This window comes from Calonectris borealis, chromosome 1 (genome assembly GCF_964195595.1).
Source record: "Calonectris borealis chromosome 1, bCalBor7.hap1.2, whole genome shotgun sequence".
Classification (NCBI taxonomy): Eukaryota; Metazoa; Chordata; class Aves; order Procellariiformes; family Procellariidae; genus Calonectris; species Calonectris borealis.
Window position 1 is genome coordinate 60,181,098 of NC_134312.1, and position 12,828 is coordinate 60,193,925.

Genomic DNA, 12,828 nt, shown 5'->3' on the forward strand with positions numbered 1-12,828 from the left:
TCTCCCCAGTCCATAGAGCCTCTCAAGCTTGCCTTGACCCACTGGGGAGCTCACTGATGGTACCCAGAGCATCTGCTCTCCCTGAATTTGTTCAAGGTGGACTCCCCCCTCTCTACATCTCTTGAGATTTTTTAAATGTATAAAATGCAGGTGCCTTTTTGAGGTACATATTTTCCTATCTCTGATCCAATATGATCACCGAAGAAGCATGGCTGTGGCCAAGGCAGCACTGCGCAATCTCGTAAGAAAAACCCAGCCAGTCACCTGAACCACTGCCATTCCCTCTGTGCGTGTGTATGTGTATGTGTTTGAAGTAGGATTTATTTCTTGGCAACAGGAATTTTCCCCCTCCTTTCATTGTAATTGAGAGTTACAATGATGTAAGATCATGTAAGGGTGTTGCTTTAAAAAGTTTACACAGGGCCGCAGACATGAAATCTTATTACATCATTGGGTCACCAGTCCATGGTCATTGCTTTAAAATTATGTGGATTTTAAAAAAAGAAAGTTGGAAGTGATTTTTTCATTTGTCGTCTGGCCTCTGAGCCTTTACAGGTGCACTAGCTCTCCATTGGCAAGTTTTTTCCATGCGTTCATGAGGACAAAACATGCTTTTTTTCTTTTTTTTTTTTTTTTTTGTAGAAAAGTTTTTCCTGGCATATCTTTTGCTTCCAGCCAGTAGAAGTATCAGAAAAACGTTAAATACTACAAGAATATCTATAAAATCACAAGCATTAGCAACACCATCCAAGTGCTCTGATATTAGGTAGCCACTGGTTAAAAGATGATTTTACTGCTGCCCAGTCTCCATCATACTAAGTCTGAATGAAACGCATTAACAGGAAGGGGGGAAAAAAGCTGTTCAAAGGGAGAAAACTAAATTTTCTGTCTCAAAAACTGAAACCTGATTATTTATATACACAGGCACTGATTTAATATAGGATTTTAAATCAGTACAGGTATGTTTGCCTTGTGCTGGAAAGGGAGACTGGCGTGGCACGATAATAGGCTATTCTAGTCTGAGATCTACTCATTTGCTCATAAGGGACAGAGTTATGATTTGAAGCCCAAGTCGAGCACTGATCAGCTAATCCTGCCATCCTTCTCCTACTGAGAGTGGCCTGAGACCATCGAGTCTCGCTGGCACTCCTGTCTGAGGGGCAGCAGAGCCAGCCGCCACGCAGGAGGATTATCACACCCCTCGCCCAGTTAATTGCTCTGATTTGTGTCTTAACCTTCGCTGACACCCACTGCAGTCGTAACGGGCCCCGTGCACATTGCCTTTTGCTCCCCATAGCTTAAATAATCCTCGCCAACATTTCCAGCCTTGTAAGTCACACCTCTCTTAAAAGATAAAGTGTTTTAATAATTGAGCAGTACTGTTAATATCCTACCCAGCTTTGCTAACCCTTTAATAGTTAAAATCTTAATAAGTAAACCGCATCAGGTGGGTTTCTCTGCTTATCACCTTCCTGCAGCATAATGAGGCTTTTAGCTATTTAGGGAGGTTTAAGTCTTTTGTATTAGGTTTATAGCTCACCAGTGGCACGACAGCCAACTCAGACATAATTCTAAATGGATGTTTCCAAATGGAAACTTGGAATTTGAATTCAAATGACCTTACCTCTTTTTATTATTATTATTCTTTCCTGTATGCGTTTTTCAGCTTGCTCATTCTTAATTCCTTCAGTACTTATTACTGCAATAAGCCTAATCCTGTATACTCGTACACCCCAAGTGTGGGAGCCATAAATACTTCTGCAGTCTCTCCAGGGCAAGTCAGCTGTAATTGGATCTCCCATTGCCTCACGGAAAAAAAAAAGGAAAAAAAAGAAAGAGAAGGAAAGGCACATTCCAGCCAAAGACAATTCTGCGTCTGTGTCTGTGTGTTTGTGTCTCTGAGTAATGCTCTGTCCTTTTGCTCCGCTCCAGGCTGAGTTCTCCGAGTTGAACCTGGCTGCTTACGTCACGGGCGGCTGCATGGTGGACATGCAGGTCATGAGGAACAGCACCAAGGTGGTAAGGTGAGGAGCACCAGCTTGTCTTGAAAATTGGGCTTTCTGGAGCAATGTTGGGGGCAGCAGGATGACCTCAGGGTCTGACCGGTATCTGAACTAGGGCAGCGCAGTCCTGATGACTTCAAGGTTTCCTGGAAGAGGTGGAAAGACTGACCTGACTCTGGTGGTTTTGTATCAGGTCTCAGTTGCATATTATGCCATACAGTCATTGTTTCCAGTCTAGACCCTTCATGCAACCACAAATGCCTCCTTTTCAGGTTCTTTTTAGCCTCAGGCCTCCCAACAAAAGCGACAATGGGTCTTCCTTTCCCTTGATTTTTCTCTCCTGTGTCAACTAACCTTCATTGTAAACAGTGGCTTGCATTCATTAGCCTACCTGTGTTAGGTCCTGATCTCGGTGCACTACACTTGCAATAGCCATAAAGCCTTTCCATGATCTTGATCCTCACAGCCTGATTTGCTCCTGAAATATCACCTTTTTTGCCAGAGACTCCCAATGCTCCGGACTTGCCCGGTGGTATATCTCAGAGGTAAAACCATATTTCTGTTTGATGGGGCTTTCTGTCCCTGCTAACATTACTTCATAATTGCAGTGATTGCAAGCAGACTCTTTTCCTGAGCAATGCTTCCCCAATCACGTACCCAATTCACTTTCCAAAAGTATTGCTCCCCTTCTTTCTGACACCAGAGTGCCTGCAATTTGGATTTAATGTCAGATGCATTCTTACTGGTGCTATATAAAGAGCAGTGTAAGTTGTCAGATCTGTCTATGATGGTAAAATACCTCTGTTTACATAGCCCTGATACTACCTTTCACTCTTTTATTCCCAAGCCTACATCTTTAAGAGTTTCTGTCATTACAACTTCCAACTCTACATTTCATCTTTGATAGGATAACTTTTCTTTGTTCATGTTGAAATCTCACTGCTATTCCAAATCCATTTTTCTAGCCTCCCTACTTCTTTTTGTACAATACCTTTGCGCTTTTCGGTGTATACAGCATCTCCGAGTTTAATATTGTTCACACATTAAATCAACGCTTTTGTCTGCTTGCTTCTAGATCAGAAATGGAGATAGAGACACATAATATAGCATGCAGGAATATTTTTGAAAGGGATTATTAGAACAGCTGAAAAACAGTGATTCTGATCATGCTGGCCTCAGTTTAATTTCTCAGGATGTCATTTCCAGTCCAAACAGTACAAAGCAACACTTGTCACTGTCAATTAGCTATGACTGTGGACCATCAATTCATTTCAGGTCTTGACAGCTCTTAGTACGTCCACAAGTCTCCATTCGTTCTTTGGTACAATTTCACTAGTCTCTGCTAAAAACTTTTAAGGTTGAATCTGTTACATCCATTTGCTTTCTCTCATCCCACAAATGCCTGTTTCTCAGTGAAACAAAGCATATGTCCCGTGAACCAGCCGCTGGAGCATCCATCAGACAGTGCGCCGTGCTAATGCGTTCTTGTGTTTGCTTGCTCACGACGCTGGAAGGTTTCCCAAGAACCATTTCCTAGGTTGATCACATCTTCATTTTCCTTCCCGTGCCTTTCCTCCCAAAGCTGTTCATACATCTGGCAGAAAGATCTTGAGCTATTAAACTGAAACTGAAGACAAAATTTATTTCACAAGAGTGTCTGGGGCATGGTGTTCAAGTTTCTGCTTGCAGTAAATACACAGGTACCACAGCTAGCCTTTTTGCGTGGATATTTATGTATGAAAATGCTTGTTTTTATGAATGGCATCAGTTCATGTTTTTTGTTTTCATCTATGCACCTTTAAGGACACATGCATTTGTGTGGTGGCAAGTGGATTTGGCAAATACATACTTGTCTGGATACCCATTTTATATGGCATGTGTTGTCCATGGTTTGTTATAGTCCTTACAAGCACTAGCCATTTGTTTACAGCCTGTGCTGATGTGCCCCTGTCCTGCCCAGCCCAGCCAGTTTAAGAGCTCAGGCCAGCCAACTTCCACAGCCACTCCTACCAAGGCTAGAAGTTACAGAAATAAAACTCTTCTTCGCTTTAGAAGGTGAATTATGGAGCATACTGCTACTGAGCTGTGTGGAGTCCCCTCAACCCATCACATGGGTGCAGCTTGCTTCCCACTCCCTCCAAGTCCCCCCATCACACCCGTAGCCATGTCCTGCCTGGCCACAGACACCCCTCGGGGTGCCCAGCCACAGGGAGACACCACATGGGACACCTTCAACTCACATGGGTGCACCAACCCTGCTGCTGCTGACATCTTTTTTCCGTCACGTATTAGGCCTCTGTTAATTATTAAGCAAAATACACAGTCACAAGTCAGAATGTTTCTAGATAGTGAGATATGCCACTCATCATGGTTTTTGAATATCCAAAGTCCTTGGAAATCCCACTGACAAGTTATAGGAAGGAAATACGACAGCATCTTTCTAACAGGCACATTTGGGATTCCCCCCCAGAGAAGCCCTGCCTTCTTCACACTCCTCTTCAAAGCGAAGGCAACAGAGCGTGGCAGTTAGTTGAAAGACAGTGAATATACTACAGACCAGTGGATTTTAAATCAATGAGATAATAAACGTTATAACAACAACAACAACAACAATAATAATAATAAAGCAACTACTGGGCTATTCTCTCCAGTTTGAAATTATGTTAACTGATGAACTATCTAACAATCTACTAGCCTATTAAATTCTGTCATTTTGTAGCAGGTTTCCTAGTTCTTTCTTTAAACTGGGGACATCCTATTGCAGGTGTAAATCAAAGCTCTTTCTTTGCTGATCCCTTGATCCTTTCTGACACCTTGGACTTAAGGCATTCTTTTCGACCCTGTGCCAACTGATTTGAACTGCACTAGGAATGTATTGTGGTTCTTTTACCTGGAAGACAAATCCCCTGATAAGAAAGTATAACAGTGCTTGAAGTCCTACACTTACCATTTGCCTCAGGCAAATTTTAAAAAAAGAAGCAGCTTTAGAAGCATTATTGTCAATTAAAGAGAGCAAGGAACTGGAAGTATAGAGACATCCATGACTATTAGCCTGTGTATCTTGAAGCAAGTAGCTACAAGTAAGTTAGCAAACAACATAACTGAAGTCAGGCATTACTTTGCTTGCCTGATTTTTAAAACAAGGGTGGCTCCCAGAATTTAATTTTACAGTACCAAAATTCTGGGTCTCCACCTCCTACTAAGTTCTGTACATCTGTAGGATGGGGTGAGGGATTTGATAGCCTCAGTGAAATGTGCTACTGGAGAGAGAGACTATCATCTAACAAATCTAAAAAACTGCACGTGTTTTTTCTGTGCCAGTTCTGTCATGGTATGCGATGGTTTCATCAGCCTGTTCGGCACATTTTCTTTAGAGTTAGAAGAAAACAAGCTGGCCATGGAGTATCTCATGCAGTCTCTAGCAAGCACTTTCCTATTTCAGTGCCCTGATGGAGGACAGCGCAGGGCATGAGCTGGGCACCAGCAGTGTTGGGCTCAGCCAGGACTGACAGGGGCGAATCTCCCACACGTTGGTCTGTATTACCGCAGCACTTCTTTGGGTAAAATCGGCACCAGAGCTTCCCCAGTAAAAAGTTAAATATGGGAAGCAGGAGGTGGCACTTATTCATTGCAAAGGATCCCTCACCAACCTAGACGTAGCAACTCCTTCAACAGAGAAATGGAGTCATTTCTGGATGCGATGGCTGGACTACTAAGCAGCATGAAAAAACAAGCGTGGGCTGCTGCCTGCTTTTAAAACACTTGGGTGAATTCTTCATCCTCCTTCCAGTGCATGCACGACTTCCTTCTGCACAGGTCTACACACACACACAGACAGAGTGAACTGTCTGGAGTCTAATTTACCTTAGAAAGCTCTTGGGCTGTGTCACCCCTACTGGGGTTAGATGTAAGGAATGGGATTTTCATTTTCACTTGTCTTCATTTCTCTAGGGGGCCCTTCATACCAATGTTTCCACAGTGCAAAGAGGCCGTCAGTACTGGCATTGCACCCACTCTGAGGTGCATTTGTGCTTTCAGGATATTATAAAAGTGTCTTAGTATAAATGAGAATTTGGGCTGTCTCTGCTTCTGACAACACTTAGACTCCCAAACTATGATCTCAGCCTCTGCATTAGATTAAATACAGTCCTGTGTTTGCCTTTTGGGCTTTACAAGCCTTCAGCTATTAATTCCAGTAGATGTGGGAATAAGGCAGGGATATGTTGAAAATCTGGACAGCTTTCTTACATGGGGAATACTAATATCTTTGGGAGCATTTCAGACTTTTAAGGATATAAATTAATCATGCACCAGACTTCTCTCATCTCCTGTCTCCCTGTGGAGCTGGCTCTTTTGCCGTTGGGGCTGATCATCCAGGGAAGAAAGCACATTTTTGTGTGTCTGCATGGGACCTACCACAGTGGTGTCCATACCACTTACAGTGTGGTATACAGACTCACTGTAATACCACAGTACAGACAACAGCTGATGGACCAGGAGATGCCCAAGGTCTGAAATGAGGAGGACCCTGTGTGGAGCAATGGCCCCGGCAAGTGGGGAGGGCTGACAAAACTGACATCAAAGCAAAGAGGACCTGAGTGCCATGGACCTGAGTGCCATGGACAAAGCCTTGCTATGGGGAAGGACCTTTGCCGTGGAGCGGTGTTTAGTCCTACAGGCATTGCCTGAATTTGGCCGGTGTGTATAAGTAGGTGCGTGTCTTACCCTGCTCACCCTGGATGATATGCGCTCGTCACTCGTAGCTGTGGTGGGGTCAGCTCTGATTTGCTCTGATTCCTCCATACAAGCCCATTCATTCCTTTAATTAACACTGACCTTCCTGTTGGTTCCAGCTGATTCAGTGCTTCTACTGTGCTCTGCACTCTGATAACGGGACAGCAGCCTGTTGAATCACCATCCCAAATAGACCAGGACCTGAAAGTGCTTTTTTCCCAAAGCATGTTTTTGCACTGCAAGCTGTAGTACAATCACAGCACGAGGAAGCAAATCCTTTTACATGGGAGGAGCGGGGAAGAACCTGGCCAGCCCAGCAGCACGTGTTTTCCTGCTATTCAGAGCTTGCAGACCCCAGGAGATGTGTACTCTGGCTAAAAAAGATCTGCCTGCTCCAGGATGCAAGACTCTTTAAAGTCCAGTGAGGACACTGTCCTCTGCCCACTGCACCTTGTCCAGTCCAGGTTCACCCACCCCACAGGGCCATTGACAAGCTGCTCCCTGAAGGAGGCATGTGGGTTTTCTAACCTACGGAGGCCATGCTTTCTCACCACACAGTAGCTGCACATTGCTAGGAGATGGATATTTTCTTGTCTCTGGAGGACTATTCATTCACAAAAGTTGGTGGTTTCTTGCAGTTCTTCTACAGGGATAATATCCAGGGAGGTCATGGGAGTAGCTACTGTCCCTGGACACTGACGTAGGACATATTCGTAGGCAGTAGGTCACTTTCCAGCTTCTCGTCTTCCAGGAACCTTGTGTCAAAGAGGAACCCTAGGCTCTATCTAGTCCCTGTCTTTTAATTTAACTCTTGATCTAATTGGGGTCTTTTTTAGAACGTCTTTTTCTATTTTTCTGTTGCTTCCAAACCAAAATTCTGAAAATCTCTGTGAAGATGCAGATGGGAGAAAAAATGGGAGAAACTGATTGGGAGAGTTTAGGTTTCCAAAAGCCAGATGGAAAAATATGTTGAGCGCATGGTTCTCCCAAGATTCAGAGAATGTGCCACATGGTATAGTACAATATGTGCTATATATTTAACACTGAGCAACACTTGGGTAATATTTTTGTATTGATGGCATGGCAATCTGTAAATGTAATGGAGAAGTGTATGTAACAGCGTGTAAGCTTTTGAAGGTGCACTTTAGGCAAAACATCAATGTGCCAAATGACCGCTTCCCTTACCGACATACCCTGCAGAGACAATGGGCTGGGACAAGGTGTCAAATAGGGTAGACTCTGGCAAGCTGCAGTTACAGATGAAGCAATTTAACACCTTTAGTAAACATTTATAAACCAAGAAATTATTCCCATATGGGGGATGATTTACCATCATCTTTCACTAATATCTCCCCCCTCTTCACCTGCCTGTCCCCGTCCTCTTTTTTTTGAGCAGGGGCTAAAAAAAGAGAAGAGAAGTTGGGGTGTGCTTATTTATGTATTTATTCTCAGTTGCTTCCACCTCAGCTCCTGCTGCTAAACAGCTGCTTGGAGGACTGCTCTCCCTTCGGGGTTTACTGATCTCCCAGATGAATAATGTCCCCCTTCACCTCCCCAGCAGCTGGCGCCCAGCCGACGTGCAGGCAGGATGCTGACAGTTATTGGGAAAACATTTGGCGTGCAGGCAGCTGCCAGAAAGCAAAAGTCACTCTGAGCAGACCAGGGTGGGGAGCATCTCAGAGACTAAACTACTCCCTGGCCCTTTTTGCATTTACAGTAATTCTTTCCAATAAGAAATGTGCTGCCAGGGCCTCGAGCACTCATTAATTAGTTAATCCTGGACTGAATGCAAGAATGATTAAAGACTGTTGTAGATTGTTTCAGTCTTGATCAGCTTTTTTTTTTTTTTCCCAATCCTGCCTTAGTTTGTCTCCTTTCTACATGGGTTTTTACTAAGGTTTCTTCCAGGGAACGGCAAACAGAGAAATGAAGGGCCAAGTCCTGCTGCACCTGCACTATACTGGTCAAGGTGGATCTTCATTAATGACCTGATATTGGGAGAGAGTGCAGCCTCAGCAAGCTCGTGGGTGGCAACAAGTTGGAGGGTGGGGAGTGATAGATATGCCAGAGGGCAGAACTGCCATTCAGAGGGACCTCAACAACTAAGGAAACGGGCCAACAGGAACCTCATGGAGTTCAAGAAGGACAATCACAAAGTCTTGCGATGAGGAAGGAATAACCCCAGTACTGCTGGGGGCAGCTGGAGAGAAAACAGCTCTGCACAAGAGGACCTGCACGTCCTGTGTGCCCGTGCGGGGAAGAAGCTCTATGGTTCACTGGGCAGTATTAGCAAGCCTGTAGCTAATGAGACACTATTCACAACTGGAGTACTGTGTCCAGCTGTGAGGTCCCCAGTACAAAAAAGGCATTGACAAACTGGGACGAGTTGAGTGACAGGCCACCAAGCTCATTGAACTGGACTAAAGACATCCAAGGAGAGACTGAGAGATGGCTTTGTTCAGTCTGTAAGAGGAGGCTGAGGGGGATCACCTACAGCCATCAGGCAACTAAGAGGAGGGTGTAGAGAAAATGAAGCCAGAGTCTTGTTGAAGGTGTGCAGTGAAAGGAAAAGAAAAGAACAGACACAAGTTGCAGCAGGTGAAATTCTAATTAGATACAAATTTTTTAAAAATTTCCACAGTGAGGGTGGTCGAATACTGGTACAATTGCACAGGGAGGGTAGGGGACCTTTATCCTTGGGAGTATTCAAACTTTGGCTGGACAAGACCCTGATCAACCTAATGTCACTTTAAAGTTAGCCCTGCAATGAGCGGGGTGTTGGGCGACATGATTTCCAAAGATCCTCTCTGACCTAAATTACTCTATGACTTTATTCTGTGATCTTGGAAAGTATTTGGGTCACCTTTTGTAAAATCTTTGGGTCACAAGCATTTTGAAGGCAAGCTGCTGTTGGCTGGTATGGGTGTAACTACTTTGAGGCATTGTACAGGTCCACGTGTTTTTCCTCATCAAGGTTGACCAGTTTACCAGTAAAATATATGGCAGACTTAGGAGACTGCCACAGTACAGTTCGGAGAGTGTGTGACATGCGATTTTATGGCTCTTTGACCATTGATCTGTGGCTGAAAAGCAAATCAAGGCATCTTCCAGGGTGTCCTTGTCTGCATATAGTGGTACTGGTCCTACTGCAAGCATGATTCCTGATCCCTACTGCTTTTGCTGCACTGATCTCCTCCACACCCCATGGTTTTTCCTCAGCCATTCTCTATTACAATGTCCCAAAAGACCCCCTGCTCCTCTGCTCCAGCCTGATAAAGAGAGGTCATTCTTTATTCTATGTAGCTTTCTTGTTTCTCTAAAACCAGATCTGCGTTACCTTATTCATATAAGTAATCACATTCATTCTTTCTTTGAATAATTTCAGCAGGGTTTACTTCTTTCTGTGGAAAATATGACATGAGGGTTTGACTGAAAAGAGATTTTTTTCTTAGCATTCTTTCCCATTTTACTATGACATTCAACATATAACATTAAATCTAACATCGTGATAGGTGAAAACGTCATAGATTTCATATTACTTTTCAGTAATGTAATAACAATACTATTAACACCCAAGTAAAGCACAAAAAGAACTTGTTCCTATTTGTAAATGCCATCTTCTGTTAGCTCTCAGACACCTGAGGCACTGCATAGTTGGAGGGATTATTGCACTTCTCAGGTAGTTGCAGCCACTTATGGCTTGGACTTGTGCCTCAGAAGCTTGCCTGAAGGCTCCATTAATTGCCAGTAATGCAAAGCTTGTTGTATCATATTGCTTAATTATGCACTTTTCTTCCTCTCCATGTCATGCCAAGCAGATAGGAAAGGCTTTGGAAGAGAACTTAGTCAAAATGTGTTGATCACTGGGAAGTGTCAGAAAACTGAACAAAGCCTCCTTGAATAATGGAGGGCAGACAGAACCTGAAGTGAGGATGTGCATCTTCAGTGTCCAGGGAAGATCCTTCTCTATTCACATGAAGGGCGAAGTGTCTTGTAAGACTGGAACTCTTTAAGAAAGAGAGCAGGAGAGCCCATCCTTCTCCCACAGCACGGGCAAAAAGCTCTCTAAACCCATCATGGTGCTAAAGTATAAAGCAGGTCTACCTTTTGGCTGCAGGTTATTATTCACAGTGGAAGGGATCATTAAAAGGTATTTTGACAACATAATCTGTTCTTGTGTGTTCTTTCTTCATGCCCATGAAGCTCTTCATGCTTCAGTGAGAAAAGCTGAAGGACCAGGAAGCAAGCCAGAGTTATGGCTACATGCAGAAATAAGAAATAGGAAATCTCTTTAAGGCATGAAACCTCCCAGCAGGATTCGCTGTCATCATCTTCTCTACCCCAAAGCAGACTGGGGACCTGCTTTCTGCAGAGAAATGTTATTGATGATCTTTTCAGAGCTGATCCTCTTCTCATAGAAAAGTTAGACACATGGTCACCAGAATAGCTACTGCTGCTCCTGAGATGTTTAACTTCCATATTTAACATCAGGAATCTCTTAAATTGTTTTATATTCCCTCATTTCTGACAAAACTGTTTCCAAGACAGCTAATGTTGTCACAGATTTAAGGGTAGATGGGTCCAACCTAAGAAATTATATTCTGCAGTCAGATCTCTTCCTATTAGGTATTTTGCATATAGGCTTTATACTTGGGTTTGTCTCTAAACTATAGTTTTACCACTAAGAAAGAAAGAGACTGCTTAAATGCATTGGAAAAAGTTGAAAAAGAGTTAGTTAAATGCAAATAAGCATCCTGCACGGCAATATCAGAGTCCAGGCTCAGGACTGGCAGCACTAGCAGCTTCCTAGCCAGACACTCGTCATCACCCAGAGGTGATTGACTCTGGTAATCCCTGGCCGATCTCAATTGCCAGGAGGAGGGGTAGGCTGAGCGGCTGCCATGCGCCTTGGCTAGCATCTGGGACAAGGAGGCAACTACCTCAAAGAGAGAAAAGCCACAGGGACCTGTGGGGGGGCTGCTTCACTCTGGGGGTGGCCGGTTCAGTTGAGCACCACTCGGAGCACTGAAAGGCTCGTGCACTGTATGGCAGAGGCCATTGCCTGTGGCGACACAAGCTGAAAGGAAAGCACCTTTCCATTCCAGAGGACAATGAAATCTCACCAGCTATTTCAATCTGAAAATGAAATTTTTCCCGTCTCCTGGATTTTTTTTTTTTCAAACAAAGGATTCTTGTATCTCTACGCCACTCTGGGAATGTGTTACATGCATTTTAGTGGCCTTTATTTTGCCAGGTGGTGCTAGGAGCCAAACTCTAAACAAGAACTGAGCTCCTGGAGTGTGAGAAAGGGCTTCTGTAAAAGGGTTGTGGCCAAAGATGGGCTCCAGCTTTCTCCTGGAAGCTTCATCCATCTGGCTATCATGCTAAGGAAGATTCACGACTTCAGGTAGGTGTCTGCCACGCAGCCCAGGAAGGGCACTGCACCAACATGCAGAGCACAGCTTATTAGCGACATGTTTTAAATCTGTAGTTTACTTTTAGTTCCATTTACCTATCCCATCTCTCTGTCCATTAGACATTTGAATGGGCTCTCCTGTATTCTTTCTGTGGCCAAATCCATTCCCATGACCTGTCTTTAGCAGGGGTCTAGGTACAGTTTTATTCAAGACTGCTCGTGGTCATCTAAACGCTGGCTGGACAGATCTAGTGGAGAGGAAAGGTACGTGCTCCTGCCATAGCTCTCCGAGTCCTGCCGGACTCTGGTGCTTAGGACCTCAGCACAGTAGGTGCTACCGAGTTTGGCTCACTCAAAGGTTTTGGCAACGGTGTTTCAAATGTGGGACTTCTGCCTAACCTGTCTGTCTGCCAAGGGTTTCAACTTTCCGTCATGAGAGATGTTATTGGGTTGGGTTGAACTAGCAAAGAAAACAGTTATGCTACTAGCTATTCCAAATCCAAGGCTCCTTATGCTAGCTTAAGCTTTACACTCTGAGAATGAGCGGTAGCTTGCAAAAGCAATCTTCTACCAAAAAAGCAAGAATCCTCGTGTGAAGCAATTAAGCTCTTTTCTCCCCATATCACTGGGAGTTTTCAGTTATTCAGTTTTCACACCACCACTCCTACCATGACT

At 44.1% G+C, this 12,828-nt stretch overlaps 1 protein-coding gene across 1 annotated transcript in view; it reads left to right on the top strand.

The window, feature by feature from the left end:
• The window catches only part of SYN3 (synapsin III), a 203,166-nt gene that overhangs the window by 46,328 nt on the left and 144,010 nt on the right, over nt 1-12,828 (top strand). The window contains exon 4 of the mRNA XM_075156474.1: nt 1,933-2,024. Coding sequence (XP_075012575.1) covers nt 1,933-2,024 — 92 coding nt within the window. The remainder of the gene's footprint in view (nt 1-1,932; nt 2,025-12,828) is intronic.